General features: G+C 38.7%; 1 protein-coding gene across 5 annotated transcripts in view; it reads right to left on the bottom strand.

The window, feature by feature from the left end:
* Positions 1-19,651, bottom strand: part of PLCB1 (phospholipase C beta 1) — an 844,448-nt gene that overhangs the window by 113,976 nt on the left and 710,821 nt on the right. For all 5 annotated transcript variants that reach the window (XM_049869953.1, XM_049869954.1, XM_049869956.1 and 2 more), the window contains 4 exons: positions 8,465-8,541; positions 8,262-8,351; positions 7,760-7,817; positions 7,065-7,151 (listed from right to left, as the gene is read on the bottom strand). In XM_049869953.1, the coding sequence (XP_049725910.1) occupies positions 7,065-7,151; positions 7,760-7,817; positions 8,262-8,351; positions 8,465-8,541 (312 nt within the window). The remainder of the gene's footprint in view (positions 1-7,064; positions 7,152-7,759; positions 7,818-8,261; positions 8,352-8,464; positions 8,542-19,651) is intronic.

The raw sequence follows: 19,651 nt of genomic DNA, 5'->3' as shown, positions 1-19,651 counted from the left end.
CATGCGAATGTAGCCCTGGTGACGCAGTGGTTTAGCAGCTCAGCTATTTACTGAAAGGTTGGCAGTTCAAACCTACCAGGCACTCGGTGTTTCCCTGAAGATTTACAGCCTTGGAAACCCTGTGGGGGCAGTTCTACTCTGCTATGAGTGGGAATTGACTCAATGGCAATGGGTTGGGTTTAGTTATATGTATTTGGAATCCTAGAAGGAAAGTAAAAAAAAAAAAAAAAAAGTGACAGAAGCTGTATTTGCTGATATGACAGCTGAGAATTTTTACATTATTAATGAAAGTTACCCCATTCAACCACTTTAAACACATATATAAATTATAGTAAAATTGTCTTAAATGTAAGAAAAAAAAATCCTAAATGCAGCCAAAGAGGGAACAATACAGATTACAGGAGCTACACTAAGAATAACAGTTAACTTCTCAACAATAGAAGCCAGAAGCTGGTGGAATTTTACCTTCAAAGCCTTAAAACCAGTGAAAATAGTATTCCAGAGTGAACTGAAGTAAAGACATTTTTAGGCAACAACAACAAAAAACAAATACCTAAAAGAGTTTACACCAGTAGATCCCATGAAAAGAACTTGTAAAGAACGTACTTCAAATGGGGGGGGGGGGGGGGACCAAAAACAAAAAAAATGATTCCACATGGGCAGTGTGAGACACAAAAAAGTATATGTAACACAGAAGGCTGTAAGTTTGTGGATAAATCTAAATGGACTCTGATTATATAACAAAATAATAATGCCTTATGGGTTTAAATTTTATAGAACTAAAATGTACTTCAAAATAAGCTGGGAGGGGATAAATGGAGTTAAAACTGTACTAAAGTCCTAGTACTGGCCAGAAAGAGAGTCAGTATGTCTAAGTTTTATATTCAGGAATACAACAAATATATTTACTTTTTTAAAAAAGGCAATCATTATACTGAAAAAAGTTAAAAAAGAAATTTCTTCTACCAAACAAATAGAAAAACAAACAATGTGTGGGTCAACCCAGATTTGACGATGAGCAAAACGTAGTCTGTAGGCAGCCAGTGTGGACTCTGTGGCCTGGCTTCTCCTATAAGGAAGTCCAGTGGGTGCTGGCCATCAAGGAGCAAAAGACTAGAAGAGGCACAAATTAATTATCTAAGAAAGAAGGTTTTGCCTTGAAAACACCATGCCTGAGTGAAATAAGTCAGACACAAAAGGACAAGTGTTGTAGAATCCCACTGATGTGAAATATCTACAATGGGCAAATGCATAGAGACCAAAGTTTACTAGTAGTTAACATGGCTGGTAGCAGGGGCAAGTGGGGAGGCATTGCTTAAGTGGTACTGCATTTCTTTTCAGGGTGATGACAAATTTGGAAATGGATAATGGTGATGGTGGCACAACACAGTGAACATAATTAGTGTCAATGAATTACACACATAAAAATGGTTCGAATGGCAAATGTTTGTGTTATATATATGTATATATATATTCACCACAATAAAATCTTTTAAAAAGAATGATTTTATTTAAAACCCCAAGTCAGTCTTTTTTCCCCTAGAACATGGGAAAAACAGGACTAAGATATCAACCCCTGTAAGGATTCTGTCTCAGAGCCCGGCAGTAGGTCTGATAAGACTAACTTCACCCAGATGGATGAGTCACTCACCCTGTAACAAAGCTGTCGGGGGAAATGAGAAAAATCAGTCTATATTCCCCTGGTGAAGGACCAAAAAAAAAAAAAAAAGAACCAGTAGCTAATAATGATATAAATTAAAATGCCCTCAGGCTTCCTGGAATTCTCTCTTACTGATGAGCTAAATTAAAACAGAAAATTTGTGTTCTAAGAAGCATCAAAGACAAATGAAATGTCAGAGACAAAGTAAATTACACATTTATTGACTGTTTCATGAGGTTGAGGGGAAGGTTCATTAAAAAGTTCCCCCAAAAGACAATTCTTCTTGTAATGAGAGCCAGCAGCTGCAAAGTGATCAATATACACAGGAATATTCTCAGCAGACGCAGGGCAACTCCTGATTAATGATGTTTCAGCATGTTAAATTTCTTTGAAGCATTCAGGAAAAAGGCAGAGGATTCTTTTCATAATGAATCAATGCACGGTTGAACGCATCTACAAAAGGTGTGATTTTTCACTGCACTGGTGGTTGGGTTATTCAGTTTTTGTTTTTTAACACTTTTTGCATACATACATTGGCTATTGGTTTTGGCAAACCCAGGTATGGAAATCCCAAGGAAACCAATTATGTCACTGATTTGGAAGACTGGCCAGGGTTTACTGCATCCATCTTAAGAACTTTGCAGCTGCAGTTTTCATAAAAAGACATATGTTTACCAAAACTGATAACAACATACCGTCAGGGACTGAAATAAACACCTCACCACTGGAGAACATGCAGCTGAACATTTCTGCAGGATTTAGAACTCTACTGAAAAGGATCCAAGCATTCTCTTTTAAGAATGTCTACTGTTGTTTGTAACTTAATAAATTTCAGTGGGACTTAAACGCAGAGTAACGCACAATGTGATTTCATGTACAACTGAGAACCATAATATTTATCCAGTTGCCTTCAGGGGCCACATAACTCCATTTTCCTCAATCCCTTAAAAATTACATACAAAGGGACAGTCTCATTGACCGTCTTTTAATTCTAAATATCAAAAAGGCCTGGTGTCTGTCAGAGAGTGGGGTATTCTAAAATAAACTTTCACATTGTGGCTGGCCAAACTTTGTCCCCAGTCAAATACGGACCAGCAAGACTGAGTTGCTGGTCCATGTGTGGAAAATGAAGTGAATTTTTAACCTGGTTTTGATTGAGGTGGAGTTACTGGGTAGTGTAAACGGTTAAAATGCTCGGCTGCTCACCGAAAATTTGGTGGTCTGAGTCTATCCAGAGGCATCTTGGAAGAAAGGCCTGGCAATCTACTTCTGTCACTGAAAACCCTATGGAGCACAGTTCTACTCTGACACACGTGGGGTCACCATGAGTAGTCAAGCTGATTCTCCAGCAACGGGTTTTTGGTTGATTCAGACAAATTTTCCCGTGGCTATTTTGTTTCAGAATGGTACAAATATTGAGAATTTGTGTTGATCTTCCAGACCATGAGCACATGAGTACGGGTTGGCTAAATTACACATTTAATTATAATGCTAAACCAAAACCAAACCCACCGCCATCGAGTTGACTCCAACTCATAGTGACCCTCACAGGACAGAGTGGAACTGCCCTAGAGGGTTTCCAAGGCTGTAAATCTTCAGAGCGGCTGATGGGTTTGAACTGTGGACCTTTTGGTTAGAAGTTGAATGCTTAACCACTGTACCACCGGGGCTCCTAATCCTTTTCTATAGCTTGTTCTAAATCTAGCCAGAATGCTCCCTTGCCCCTGAAGAACCGTTTGTCCTTTAGCTTATTGGCTTCTTAAGTTTCTTCTGTTAATTTTTTTTTACACTTGTTTGTTCATTTTTAAAAGAGTTGTTAGGTTATCAAAGGCTTGGGAAATGATGCAGATACAACTGGGATTCCAAACAGCTCAAAATAGTAACACTGGGGGATAGTCATGTAAAAAGAACGTCTCCTCCGTTAATGAGGCGATCAAGAACATAAAACACATCATTCCATTATGTAAATTATGATATTCCATAGTATGCTGAGAAAAACTGAAGAATTCGAATAACATGATGCCACGAGTTATATATTTTCTGTACCCAAAAGATTAGCCATAATGAGTGTCTAGTTAGAAAACTATCCTATTTGGTCATGATTTTTTATTTTACTATTAAAGTCGTATCTACAAAATACAAACATTTTAGGCCCTGAAGAACACCCTTCGATAAATGTTTTAGTTTGACCTGAAACCAGTAATCTTTGAGAGCAAGCTTCAAATCCAGACACAAGAAGATAGTCATAAGATCAGCCTCATAGATGAAAAGCAAAGGAAAATTCATCATGGTATCTATTTATAGTCAAAAATGAAAACATTGAAATACATAAAATTTTATGCATTAAAAATTCATAAACACTTAAGCTCTCTTTCTAAGGGGGCTATAAAAAAAGAAAGAGAGATTACCATAATTATGGTTGTGGCATATACTGTCAATTACTTACCCAACTGTTATTTTCACTTTTGCTTAGATAAGAAAACATCAATTTTGTGCAGGTACCTGGTGAGTATGGGATTCAGGGGAAGCTGAACTGTACCCCTGTGAGTGACTCTTAGTTACTCTAAGCCAATCATGAAAGTTTCTGTTTCATGTCTGTGATTAGGAATGGGTACATGACACAATCTTAGTCGACAAGGGAAACTCTCTTGGGGGTTATTTTGGAGGGTTTTCCTCAATCCCAAAATGGATCAAGAGATAGAGACATTCCCTTTTGTACCTTTGATGCCAATGCACGGAGATATGGCATCCATTTTGTGACCATGAGTTCACAGACTGGGAATGAAAGGCCACCAACTGAAATGGCACAGTGGGAATTCTGAAAGGACCTGAATCCTTGATGAGGTTGTTGTGCCGCTAAATTAACCATTCCTAGAACTGCCATATTTCTGAACTTCCAGTAATATGACTTACTAAATATTATGACTGACTAGCCAGTTTTGGAGCCCTGGTGGTACAGTGGTTAAGTGTTCAGCTAACCAAAAGGTCAGCCGTTCAAATCCACCAGCTGCTCCTTGGAAACTCTATGGGGCAGTTCTACTCTGTCCTACAGGATAGCTATGAGTTGGAATCGACTTAGCAGCAATGGATTGGCTTAAGCCAGTTTTAATTAAGTTTTCTGTAAAATTGCAGCTGAATGCACCCTGGCTGCGAAAGTGGTCAAAAGTTATTAGTTCTTCAACACCCATGGAAGCAGCAGTCAAGAAATCAAATGATGTACTGTGTCAGACAAATCTGCTGCCAAAGACCTTTTTAAAGTGATCAAAAGCAAAGATGTCACTTTGAGGACTAAGGTGTGCCTGACCCAAGTCATGACATTTTCAAACACCTCATATAAGGTTACTATGAGTCGGAATCGACTCAACGGCAATGGGTTTCTTTTATTCCCTATGCATGTGAAAGCTAGACAATGAATAAGAAAGACTAAAGAATTGATGCATTTGAATTATGGTGTTTGCAAAGAATACTGAATATACCATGGCCTGCCAGAAGAACAAACAAATGTCTTGGAAGAAGTACAGCCAAAGTGCTCCTTGTAAGCTAGGATGGCGAGAGTTCATCTCAACTACTTTGGACATGTTATCAGGAGGGACAAGTTCCTAGAGAAAGACATCATGTTCAGCAAGGTAGAGTCAGCAAAAAAGAAGACCCTCAATGAGATGGACTGACACAGTGGCTGCGACAATGGGCTCAAACATAGCAACCATTGTGAGGATGGTGCAGGATCGGGCTGTGTCTGTTCTGTTGTATGTAGGGTCACTATGAGTCCGAACTGACTTGATGACACCTAACAACAACAACAACAATGTGTAGTTATGTCTAATGCAGACATTTGAGGGTGCTTCTACACTTAATAAAATTGATTTGAATCGTAAAAATCATTGTCAGGGTTATTTATACTAAGAGTTCTTTAAACATCTGTAATTGTGTTTTACCTATGAATAAAATAGTTGGCATTACTAGATGAAAAATAAAAATAAAGCAAAACAAACCTCGTGTGAAAACAACAATATTTCCCAAGGATTTTTTTTTTTTTTGAAGAAATACAAACACCAGCTAATGAGATATTAACCACAAACAATTTTTATTATGTCAGTGTACAAAATACTGACAAATTTGAATTCAGACAGCATAGACTGAAAATGCATGTTTCTTAGTATATCACCTGGGCCTGATTATTTTAAGGTGTTTCTTAAATTTCAGTGGAACCTGGGTCTTTTGCTCCAAACACTGAACATTTTAAAGAGAGCACTCCAACCTAAATGGAAAGTATCGCAATTTCTGAAATAATGTAAAATTCGTTCTACTTTACTAATGCATAATTAACCTAGGAGAATGGCTAACAATATTTAAATTGTATATTTATATGAGAAACATTAAAATTGGTAGCAGATTTCAATAATTATTAATTCTTGGATTTTCATTACTGCTTGAGAATCTATAGTGCCATCCCTGAAAACTACAGGAATCAAAAATTTTAAATAAATGTCTTGTCTGTACAATAAATCTGAAGACAGAAGGGCAGAAATAACCAGAAAAATACATTTAGAATTAGCTAGATGAAGTCTATAAGAAGTAAATTGCTGGATGGAATATACAATGAAATAAAAATGAACACTTTTGAGCCTCGTGGGCTTAATAAAGGACTTCATGGAATGGCAGTATCTTTTAGAGTAGATGTTTTCAACTTCAGATAGAGAGAAAACTGAAAAGAACCTTTTTCTCAAGCAGAAAAACAGTCTGTGATGAATCAAAATGGATGGACTGTTCTAAAATTGAGATGCTGTTTGCTAACTCAAAAGTATTCGATTTACTGATACTCAGTTCATTCAAAGGTAATACTCATGAAGCCATTCATTGATTAGTTACCAATGAGCATAATTTTAAAGTGGAGTTCCACTAAACTATTGTTATAGAAAAAATATACATTTGCTATTTTATGGTTTATGAGACTATTTCGTTGGCTTAAATTCAGAACGGTTTTGATAAAGGGGTACCCTCTGCTGGACAGAGTCTGCCATTACAACAATCAGATATTTGGAGCCGACAAGGCTTGGTTAGTCTCTCTCCAATCTCCATTCTGTATGCTGCAATCACCTTCGAGGTTCAGAGAACATTTTAAAAATACCTATGCCTGAGCTCCACACTAGACCAACTGAAACCAAATCTCGGTAGGTCAGGTCTGTGAATTTACAGTTTTTAAAATCTCACCAGTTGACAGATAAATGCTTAAAGAAATATTGCAATAAAGATTTTTACCATCATTGAGAAAGATCATGAGTTTGCTATGTGAGAAGTGATCTGAGAAGACTGTGCTAGGTACTTACGTGAACCAGGGAGGTTTTACTCATATTGACTAGAAATAAAACAAAATTATTGTGTATCATCATTCAATTCCGTTTACCTTGGGCTTTTCTTCCAGGATCTGCTGACGTATCTCCTTGTGTTTCTCTACAAGTTTTTCTTGCCGTTTACTTTGTGCCTCTTCTAACTATAAAAAAAATAAAATAAAATAAAAGGAAAAGAGTCATCATCTAAACATTCAAGCATGAGTTTTCAAAACAAATTGGAAGTTTTTCAGATCTATGGTATTTTTTACACTTAATTATTTCAAACCCTGGTTAAGAACTATCCTTATAAGTATAGGAGGCTACTGATACATGTTGAAGCTTGGTGAGTAGTACCCGAGGGGTGGGAGCGTGGTCAATGGAATATATTACTTTTCCATTTTTGTAAATGTCTGAAAATTTCCATAATACCAAATTAAAAGAAAAAAAGGATTGCCTTTGGAGGTTGCCATTTTCTATCATTGATGACAACTAAAGGTCTTTCTGGAAGACTTCCGTATTACGTCATGTTCCTGGGCTCCTGACTTTGGAAATTAATCTTGACTATCTGTCTTTAATTGAACCCTTTTATATGGTGGTTTGCAATGAAACCAGCAGACACATTTATTATGGAGTAGCTGCTCTGCAACAGCTCTGCCAGGTGCTGGAGCAAAGATACACAGGCGGGCTTGACATTGCCTTCCCGAAGCTCCCAACGCCCTCCTCAAACATCCACCCAGAGTCTGCAAAGGAGGGAGGTTCACCGACGTACCCTCTTGATGTACTGCACCACCTCTTGGATGTATGACCGGATCATCTCCGTCTTCTCCCTAAAAGCACAGGAAGAAGAGATCATGACAGGAGCTCACCGGGAAATCTCAGACCTTCAGACAGAAGTTTGCAGATGTTCTTATTACTGCTGCAAGTGAGATGCAATCTCCAGCTCTGGACAAAGGTCGGTTTCCCCCGCAGGCGTGCGCCCTGTTTTCACGAAACGCAGGAAAGTCCTCTGACAACATTTGAGGTGAAGGTTTGGCCTTTCCCGAGGGGAACCTCTTTACTCAGTCTTCATTAAAAGGCCCTGGGTGAGCCTCAATCCTTTTTGAACTGCCCTTTGTTTGACGGTTCACTGTTAAAAACCTTACAAAGGGATCTTTTAAAAGGTTAATTTTTAGAGTTAGAAAGGTCTGTGTGTGGTTAGGAACTTGTTACTCTGATACAGAATAAAACAGTCTCCAGGTAAAAGGGGGAAGGTGGGCATTCTTTTCACTTACTCTTCCATCTGGCTTTTGTCTTTGGATTTGGCTTCTGTTATCTTTTCTTGCCTCTTTTTATCCATTTTCTTCTTTAATTCCTTCTTCTCTCTAAAGCCAAAATGGAAGTAAAAGGAGCAAAATGGCAAATCAAATGGTGATTTGTATTTCCTAAGAATTTAATAAATTTATATCCACAAACTGTCATGGGAAGGAAAGCTTACTTCTCACAGATCTCTTTGAGCTTCTTCAACTGGTTGTTCTGACACTCTTCTGCCACACCCATCAACTTCTGAATAAGCTGAGGAAAGAAAACGCCAGTGTGCTGTTTTACATCGTTACAAACACAGCACCCTATCCCCAAACAACAGTACCGTGCTGAGGAAATCTGGGATGTTTACAAACAGCTGAAATTGCCGACCATCTAATATTGTTAGTGAGGACATTATTTGAAATCACCACATTATCTAAGCCTACAAGTTTTAATATGAAATTCTTATTATCTCTTTTTAATTACACAGAATTCATTAGATTATTATGCTGGTTACCGAAGCATGGCTCAGTGCAAAAACAATTTAGTGTTTTTGGCTCAGGTTCCAATCTCTACTCTATGACTTATTAAATATGTGTGATTTTGGGTAAAGGGGCTACATTTTCCGAACCTACATTTTCTTCAGGATAGGAGGAAGACTCATTAACAACCTGCAATATGCAGATGACACAACCTTGCTTACTGAAAGTGAAGAGGACTTGAAGCACTTACTGATGAACATTAAAGACCACAGACTTCAGTATGGACTACGCCTCAACATAAAGAAAACAAAAATCCTCACAACTGGACCAATAAGCAATATCATGATAAACGGAGAAGATATTACAATTGTTGAGGATTTCATTTTACTTGGATCCATAATCAACACCCATGGAAGCCGCAGTCAAGAAATCAAAAGATGCATTGCATTGGGCAAATCTACTGCAAAAGACCTCTTCAAAGTGCTGAAAAGCAAAGATGTCACCTTGAAGACTAAGGTGCCCCTGACCCAAGCCATGGTGTTTGCAGTCACCTGGTATGCATGTGAAAGCTGGACAATGAATAAAGAAGTCTGAAGAAGAATAATGCCTTTGAATTATGGTGCTGTCAAAGAATACTGAATATACCATGGTCTGCCAAAGAACGAACAAATCTGTTTTGAAAGAAATACAGGCAGAATGTTCCTTAGAAGCAAGGATGGCGAGACTACGTTTCACATACTTCGAACATGTTATTAGGAAGGATCAGTCCTTGGAGAAGGAAATCACGCTTGGTAAGGTAGAGGGTCAGCGAAAAACAGGAAGACCTTGAACAAGATGGATTGATACAGTGGCTGCAGTAATGGGCTCAAACATAGCAATGATTGTGAGGATGGCATGGGACCGGGCACTGTTTCATTCTGTTGTACACAGGGTCACTATGAGTTGAAATCGACTTGAGGGCACCTAATGACAACAATAACATTTTCTTGGCTGTAAAGGAGATTATCAATGTTTTTATCTTTTGGACCAAAGTCCATGGGTGGGGCAAATGGTTAAGCACTTGTCTGCTAACTGAAAGCTTGGCTGTTAAGCCCATCCAGGGGAATCTCGGAAGAAAGGCCTGCAATCTGCTTCCAAACGATCACAACCATGAAAACCCTGTGGAGCACATTCTACCTTGCAACACATGGCGTCACCATGATTTGGAATTGACTTGACAGCCCTATGAGGTCAGCGCGGTTACCTTGATTTTATATATGAAGGAACTGAGATACAGGGAGGTTATAAGTTGGAACCAACTCAATGGCATCTAACAACAACAACAAAAAAGGCAGAGCACACCCACTTTTGGTGTATTTATGAGCAGACAAACTCTACTCAAAGAGCCATCCGATCATGTTATTAGCCACAAAACTCACTGAAAGCAAACTGTCCATTAAAGGTAGCACAGAAGAAAAGACTAGTTTAGAATCCTAGGAAATAAACAAAGAAGGTACATGGTAAACTGAACTGTAATAAACAAAATTCAACTTGTAGTACATATTTTTTTTTTTTCTGCCTCAAAGGAATAGATACATCTAAATTATTCTGTTTATTTGTTTACCACTCATGACGACTCTTCCAGTTAAATGTTCCAAACCTTTTAAGGAGTAAAAATAAAAAGCTCTGGGGAATATAATTTCATGCTTGTTCATGATTCCATGCTAAGTTTCACTTGGTTCAGTTATTTGAGGGTGAGAAAAGTGGTTTCTGTGGAAAAGAATTCCTTAACTCCAACTCAAAAGGGATAAAAAATATGTGGACAGAAATTGGCATGTGTGGAGTCTCTTCTAAGAAGTATAATTTTGGGAAATGTGCAAGAAGCCTAGTATAGAATGTTCACACTTTCTTTAGGAGTAACTCATCTTCCTTTCCCTTTTACTAATACCTTGAGAGGTTATTTCCTTTTCTGCTAGTGAAAGCATCCACTCTGGGTTTTTACTATAAACTGTTTGTCTTCTACAAAGAGGTAATTTATGATGCTCTTGAACTAAGTAGTGATCTGTAGGCCAAACAAATTACTGATAATTTCAAAGTAAGGTGAATATTTACACTGGGGTGTATCCTGGTCATTCAAGTTGAGAAATACTCATTCGTTTGTTCAGCTAATATTTATCGAGCAGGTACTATGAAGTACCAGGTACTGTGCTGATATTGATGGTTCAACTGTGAGCAGATCTAGACAGCTGATATTCTCCACTGAAAAGAAGGAAGTAAATGTCTTGGACTAAAATGGCAACCACCTTGATCATTCTCTGAGATAATCTATCATACTTAAATTGTTTTTTAATTTTCCTATGTAATTTATAGAATTTATAGCTGCCGACTTGATTCTAAATGCTCAAATTATTCTTGAAAAAAATGTCTCCCCTGCTGGGCATTATAGATTGAATTGTGTCCCCCAAAATATGTGTTATAAATCCTAACCCTTACACCTGTGGTTATCATCCCATTTGGGAACAGGTTTTCTTTGTTATTTTAACGCAGCAGTGTAAATGTAACATGTGCCTTGAATCAATCTCTTTTGAGATGTACAAGGAGCAGATTAAGCAGCCGTGGTGGGGGATGACAGACGCCATGTCATATGAAGATGACCAAAGAGCCAAGGAATAGAAGCTGAAGAGATCAGACCCTTCCCCCAGAGCCAACAGAGAGAGAAAGCCTTCCCCTAGAGCCAGTGCCCTGTTTTCAGACTTCTAGCCTCCTAAACTGTGAAAAAATAAATTTCTGTTTGTTAAAGTCACCCACTCGTGGTATTTCTGCTATAGCAGCACTAGATAACTTAGGCACTGGGCAAAGAGAGAAATGAAAGAAAGGGAAAATCTGACTGAGTCTCTTGATACAATTTATAGGATTTTAAATTATTTTTCACTTTCAAATTATGCCAAAGTAAATGCCAGCTTTGTAGCCTGCTCAAAGAGGTAAATGGGCGAACGTAATATGCTCGTTGAAAAATGCTCCTTTGAATGATATTTCTGGTATTTCTTTATGAGGTTATCAACTGGAAATATTTTAAAGCTTTAAAAAAAAATCAAGTAAATTGGTAAAAGGAGCTCTAGTCTAGGTGGTATTCACCTAGATGATGCTTGGGTTGTATCATCTCCATTCTCTGGGCCTCCTTTCCTTACCTGTATAATATAGAGATTAAATTACCTCTGAAGTTCCTTTGATAAATTGTGAAATTATATTATTCTGTAATTAAGTGTTTTTTTAATTTAATAATGAGTAAAGAGTACTCATAAAATAATTAAAAAGTATGGATTCATGGCCAGGAAATAGTAAGTTATCTTACTTTTGTAACAGAAGTTGCATTTGATGGTTCATATGGAAACCCTGGTGGCATAGTGGTTAAGTGCTACGGCTGCTAACCAAAAGGGCAGCAGTTCGAATCCACCAGGCACTCCTTGGAAACCCTATGGGGCAGTTCTACTCTGTCCTATAGGGTTGCTATGAGTTGGAACTGACTTGACAGCAGTGGGGTTTATACAGCTTTTTGTAAGAATTTAAATAGATCAAAGAATTTATTATCCTTTTATAATTTTAAATGCTAATGAGGGTGCTTGCAAGAGTTATTGAAAAGCAGGTGTAGTCTCACAAATGATGCAACTATGGATTTCTTGATTAAAAGAAAAGACAATGAGAGAATATTTGCATCTGATCAGTTAGTTGAGATCATTATACCTGATTAAACAAAATTAAACAAAAAAAACCTAAATCACTAAAATTTTAGAATAAACTTCCACGATTCTAAAAAGTGTCAAGGTCACTTAATTTACAGTAAATGAAATAAGTAAGCATTTCTTACAACTTAGACATAGTAATAATGCTCAGCATGGAGGTAGTGGAGGAAGGCAGGGATAACGCACAACATGGAGATTTTTAAATAATTAGCAAAAGAGACCTGACTTAAAAAGGACATGTTTTGGCCTATGGTTTGCAACTAAACTGGGACAAAAAAAACCAAGGTAATATAAATCATGAGTATAATGGCTCCAGTCCATTTGGAAGCTAGTCTGAGAAGAGCTGCCCATGAAGATAAATACCATTCCATGTCAACTACTTTTTCTCTTATGCATAATATATCATTTCAGTATCCCTCACTTACCAGATGGAATGCAATAAGTCATGTAATTCCAGAGGACACAAACTAATCAGACTTGTGGATTCCATTTTGGAAGTTTCCTTCAGACAGAATCTCTTCCGTTCTCTAAATTTCTTTAAGTTGACACAAGTCAATGCTTCTCCTTGCTATGCCTTTGGGTATGGTTCTGTTTACTGACATTTTTTTCTTAATCTTTTCCAACTAGTCATCAGTAAGTATCATAAAATATATTAAGGTAATATATTTTATGCACAAAAAAGAGGAAACAAAAGAAGTCTTTTGCTTTAAAGTGAAATCCCTAATTATTATTTCAAGGTATCTGAGAATTTGAGCACCACTGCATTCTATAATTTGAAGACAGACAAATGAGGAAACTGTAGCTCAGACTGGTTACACAGCTGTTCAGTGGGGAAGCAGTGGCCTGAACTGAAGACCTTTGAGTCTACCCACATCCTGATTTCATTCATGGCTGATCAGTATTTGACCAGAGTTTTCATTCTGGGACATGACTTTCTATCTCCCTGGGATTGGCGATGAACTGGAAGCTCAGGTTGACGGGAGCTCACGTTGGTTTGGGGCTCAGGAAGGATTGCCAGTGGGACAGATGGGGGATTTGAAAGAAGAATATGATCTATTAAGACAGACTTGAAAGAAAGGAGAAATGAATGTGACTAGAACGTGTGGGAGATTAAAAACGTGAGAAAAAGGAGAAAAGGCAGGAAGAAAAGAAAATGAAAAACAAAATAAGGCCCTGAAGGTGATAAACAGTATGGTGACGGTGAGAGAAAATGAGCAAATCTTTTCTGGAAGCCACTAAAAGGGGGAAGAAGACAGAAGACAAAATGATGGGCCAGTCACTGCTGTGAGTGAGAAGGGACCCACCAGCATCTCCTCAGCACCTTTAACATGATGCTAGGGCTGAATACTGAGGGTGGCTTAGTGGTAACTCCCGAGAATTTTTATCATTTACTAAAGTCACTGGTAAAACTAAAACCTATCTTAATGTGTAGACAAATGCAGGTACCACCTATGGCAGTTGAGGAAAAGCAGACAAGCTAGAAGAGATTCCCCAACCCTGTAGTTTTCCCTGCAGCAGGGGTCCTTAACTGAGATCCCAAGACCTCTAAACTTTCCATGGAGAGATCTCCAGGAGCACATGAACTTGAATGGGGTGGAGGAACCTACATCTTTATCTTCTCTCACCTCTCTCTGAAAATAAGCCTATTATGAACAAAAAACCAAAAATCAAACCCATTGCCGTAGAGTCAATTCCGACTCAGAGCAACCATTTAGGACAGGGCAGAACTGCCCCAGAGGGTTTCCAAGGAGCACCTGGTGGATTTGAACTGCTGACCTTTTTTGGTTAGGAGCTGTAGCTCTTAACCACTATGCCTCTAGGGTTTCCCTATTACGAATATAGGCAGGAAATCACAAGAGTGGTTTCCACAGGACCTGTGACTTTGTCACCAGTAGATATACATCTATCTTGATGACAAAGCAATGAGTAATGGAAAGCTCAGTGTATTTCCCATTTCAATTAAAAGGAGTTTTAGGCTTATTCTAAAGCACAATTTGAACAAAGACAAGGATTGATAGGTTCTAAAACTGCGCTTCTTCAACTTCAACATGACAAGTCATGCTGGCGTCCTATTAAAATGTAGATTCTCATGCTGCAGGTTTGGGGTGATACCTGAAATTCTGCATCCCTAACAAGATACCAGGTGGTGGTGATGCTCTGAATTTGGGGACCATACTTTGAGTGACTGGCTGTAGAACCATCTGAGAAATCAGACTGTACAGCTCCTTGTTTGGACAGATAAAAAAAACTCATCAGAGCTATGGAGTCTATGAAGCTTGGTGTAAGTTTTATATTTCTTATGAGAATTACTTACAAATTGTTCCCATATCTGTTCTTTCATATCAATTTGCCAAATCTTTATTATCGCATTGTTCAAGTGGTATTATAACCATTCGTTGCTCACTGAGTGTGGTGATCACATCTTATTTACCTTTTTCCCCTTGTGTCTATCAGAACATTTTGCAAATATTAAGTTTTTGATAAACATTTGACAGGGAGCTCATGGATGCTGAGTTTCTTTCTTGATCCTTGAACTGTAGGCACCAACATTTGCAATGTATGATCCTTAACCAAAGCACGTTTCTATTTAATCCTCAAAACCATTTTTGGGAGATGACGTATCTTTTGCTTAATTTTCCTCATCATCCAAATGCTTCTTCTTACCCAGTGCCTACTCACTTTTTAATTACACTTCTGCTTGTCTAATCTAGCCAGGGCAGCCTGTTGATGATTCAGAACCATAACCAAAGGTATGACTGACATTTCTGGGTGCCTTTCCATCAAAAGATTTCCTGGCATTACGAATGGGGTTGATAGGATGTACTGGTACACATGTCTCAGCGGAAGGCATGTATTTTAAATTGTGGTTCTCCTAAAATGGCCAGAAAATAAACTGTGTGTGCTTCTCAATCCAAGGCATTTGGGCCTTAGCCTTCTTAACAAAGGTCCATGTAAGTGTGCTCAAAGGGCATTAGAGTTTTACTGAACTCAAATCCACAATCAGAGTAGAGAAAAGTTAAGTAGTTTAGGCTGAAAGGGCCAGGCTGGCACGCACATGTATTCATGTTTTCCCGAAAACTCTTCAAAGCTTTTATAAAAAATACACACATTCCTTCTTAGGGAGGAGGGAGCTGAAGGACATATTCTGGGATTGCTATCTCCAGCAGGATTTCCATCACCTCCCTTGCTCCAGCAGACCCGCGACTGGGATCTTCCCATCTGCAAGCTCAGCTTGGTCTTCTCCAGTTCCCAACCAATCTCTTCCTCCAAGAGAAAAGCCATTAAGCAGCTTTCCACACCCTTATCCATTGGGATTCAATATGGTACCATGCTCGGGTATCTTTCCTGGGACCTTGAGATTCTGGAGCTCTTTTCTTGATATCTGCACTCCATTTCCCCAGTCCGGGTCCCCTTCTACCTAAGAGGCCTTTCTGGGATGTCTGGGCTTCTGTTTTCATCTGTGCTCTGAATTCTTGTTTCAGGAATCTCCTGTTCGTATTGGGCTTTCCTCTTACCTTGCTACGTCTCTTCTGAATTGGCAGGTCTCTTTTGTTGAATGTTGTCTTGCCCGCAGTTTGGGGCTCTGTGGAAACTCCAGGTGATTATGCATGGGTTGTCTAGACTTCTAAGTAACATCCACCTTGTTAGTAAACGTCAGTCATCTGCTGGAAGATATCACAACTCTTTAACCCATTGGGATATTTGACTGAACTATGCTTTGGGACTTCCCTTTTCAGGGGTGACACTAATTTACCACATATTGGATAGCACCACTCCAGAGCTGTCTTTGTAAAAATAACTTCAGATCATGCCAGTCCTCTGCTTTAAAGCCTCCTACAGCTGCTGCCTCACTCCAAGTAAAATACAAAGGTCTTATAAATGCCTACGATACCCTAAGAGATCTGTTCCCCACAAGAGTCCCATTTCTCTGATCTAATACCCTACATTCCTCCTCAGAGTATCCTGCTGCTCCTCCAACGCATGACGCCCGTTGAGTAGGAGGCTCTTAAAAAACATAGTTACCAATGACAAAGATGAGCCCTTCCAGAATATTCTACGGGAAGTGATGGAGATGGATGAAGAAAGTAGTAAATTCCCTGTGTGGAAGAAATCTTTATAAATGGGATTTTAGTACCTCTATATAATGTAAATATAATTATTGCCAACTTACATAATGATCATTGTAAAGCACAGGTTGAAATTCTAGTGCCTTATGAGTCAGATTTGCTTATCCTTTGTCCAGTTTTGCTATTAAGCATATTTTGCTACAAACCATTGCAAATGGGCAGTCCATGGTTCCCCCAAAAGCAAGGATTTGAGAACAAGTAGATTATTTGGGAGGAGATCCCAGGAAACAGTGGTATGCGAGTGGAGAAGTGAGACAGGGAAGGGAAGGAAGTCAATAAAGGAAACATTACCAAGCCAATTCCTTCTGTGGGCACCTGCAACTTAATTCCACTGGGAAAGTCTGGGGAACAGTGTTCAATGTGCTCTTCGGAGCTATCCCAGAGGGGTGAGGAAGATGGGGTATTTAAATAACAGATCCAGTTAGCACATATGAGGTTTGCTTTCCAAATGTGTGAATTCCCAGGAACTTAAACGATGGCACTAGTTTTTTTTTTTTTTTCTAGCCTGCCCTGAGTAGGCAGAGCAAGTCTTCAGCAAACAGACACAGCTGGTGGTAGCTGGAATTCAGACCAGTTACAGTAAGTTGGAAGTCAGACTCAGATATAGTAAGGTTTGAGTGATGGTGCCCTGGTGACACAGTGGTTAAGCACTCATCTGCTAACAGAAAGGTTTGTGGTCCCAATCCACAAGCCACTCTGCAGGAGAAAGATATGGAGGTCCACTTCCATAAAGATTATAGTCTTGGAAACCCTATAGGGCAGTTCTACTCTGTCCTATAGGGTTGCTATGAGTCAGAATTGACTTGACAGCAATGGGTTTGGTTTTTGGTCTATTTAATAGATATATATTTAATAGACACATAAATTTAAATTGTTGCTGTTGTGGTTAGGTGCCATTGAGTCAGTTCCGACTCATAGTGAGCCTATGTATAACAGACAAAACACTGCCTGGTCCTGTGCCATCCTTACAATTGTTGCTATGCTTGAGCCCATCATTGCAGCCACTGTGTCAATCCATCTTGTTGAGGGTCCTCCTCTCTTTCACTGACCCTTTACTTTACCAAGCATGATGTCCTTTTCCATAGACTGGTCCCTCCTGATAATATGTCCAAAGTACATTTGATGGTTAGGGTTGTGTGTGTGATGGTTAGGGTTGTGTGACAGCTTAAATGGAGACGGGGCAGGTCTGGCTAGCAATAACTTTGGACTCAATATAGGGTACATGGTGTCCTCCACACTAATATTATGAGCCCACTATTCTGACACCTTTAACAAGCTTCTCTCTAATCCAGTCTAGGCCATGACTATCAGTGGTTTGGCAGTTGTGATGTAGTTTGGCAGCTATGTAATGATGTAATCACCTCCATAATGAGATCTGATCGAAGGCGATCACCTCCGTGATGGGATCTACTGTGAGTAGCCAATCAGCTGAAAGGGATTTCCTTGCGGGTATGGCCTGTATCCAGTATAGGTGGGCTTTCTGGCAAAGTTTACCTGCTAATTTTGGGTTTGCCAGCCCCTGCAACTACATGATTCAGGAGAAGCCTCCAGCCTAATCCACAGTTCTGCGACTTTCTAGCCCCTAAACTGCATGAGCCATTTTTTGATATAAATCTCTGCCTAAATATATTTATAGGCTCCACTGGTTTTGTTTCTCTAGAAAACCCAGACTAAGACAGTACTTGAGACAAAGTCTTGCTATCCTCTCTTCTAAGAAGTATTCTGGCTCTACTTCTTCCAAGACAGATTTGTTTGTTCTTCTGGCAGTCCATGTTTGCTCTTCTAGCGTTCAATATTCTTTGCCAACACCGTAATTCAACATCAGTCCTTCAGTTTTCCTTATTTATTGTCTAGCTTTCACATGCATATGAGGCAATTGAAAATACCATGGCTTGACTCAGGTGCACATCAGTCCTCAAAGTGACTTCTTTGCTTTTTAACACTTTAAAGAGGTCTTTTGTAGCAGATTTGCCCAATGTGACATGTTGTTTGATTTCTTGCCACTGCTCCCATGGGTGTTGATATAAATACAAATGGATGGATAATTTTGAATTCATAAAATTTAACTATATAATATTTATATATTTTAATAATTTAAATATAATTTAAATTCTTGAGCCTCACATTAATTTTCATGCAGAGGTTCTCAAAGTGTGGTCCAGGGAATAGAAGCAGTGACAACACCAGCCCTGCCAGAGACCTGTTGAACTGAAAACTCTGGGTTTTGAGTCCAACAGTCTGTGTTTTAGCAAGCCTTATAGTTGATTCTGATGCACACTCAAGTTAAGAATAACTGATCTTATGGAATCTGATTTTTGGTAAGTTCTTCATGTGACTTTAATGCAGCTCCTTTGCATATTGTCATTAGGGAGCCAGTACTAGGACAACAGAACTGCACTGAATTCTCTTATATGTACAGAGTCCTCAGCAAAGACATGGACAGGTCACACAGATACCTCAAAGAGTCCATTTGCTTTGGGTCCACTACCTTAAATTCTATCAAGCTCTCTCATTTGTTTTAGACATAAGCTTGGTTTCAAGACTACTTGATTGCTAGATTTATTTAATCTTTCTACCCCCAAATATTTATTAGGTTGCTACTATGGGTCAAGGCATCAATAACAATGGAGAGAAAGTCACCATTCATTAGAAAATATTTTTTGGAGGATAAACTGATAATTACTGGAGATGATGGTGTTTCATTTCACAGGGAGACTCAGGAATTGCACGGATAACATTACATATCGGCCATTTAGATACTGACTTTTCTAAATGCAGGAGAGTAGACTCTATGATATTTTGAGTTCTTGCAAAGGCTAGTTATACAAAAAAATGTGAAAATATATTTTCAGCATGCTCCTAATATTCTTAAACAATGATATAAGCATTTTTTTTGGGGGGGGGTATTGCAAACATTCCCAAGAACTATTATAACCCAAATATAAGTTAGTGAAAATAAAAGCAATACAGTGTCATTGGGATTAGAGAGAAGCTTGTTAAAGGTGTCAGAATAGTGGGCTCATAATATTAGTGTGGTGGACACCACGTACCC

The sequence above is a fragment of the Elephas maximus genome, chromosome 25, assembly GCF_024166365.1.
Source record: "Elephas maximus indicus isolate mEleMax1 chromosome 25, mEleMax1 primary haplotype, whole genome shotgun sequence".
Taxonomy (NCBI): domain Eukaryota; kingdom Metazoa; phylum Chordata; class Mammalia; order Proboscidea; family Elephantidae; genus Elephas; species Elephas maximus.
Note: the sequence above shows the minus strand (reverse complement) of the source record. Positions and strands in the feature narration are given on the sequence as shown.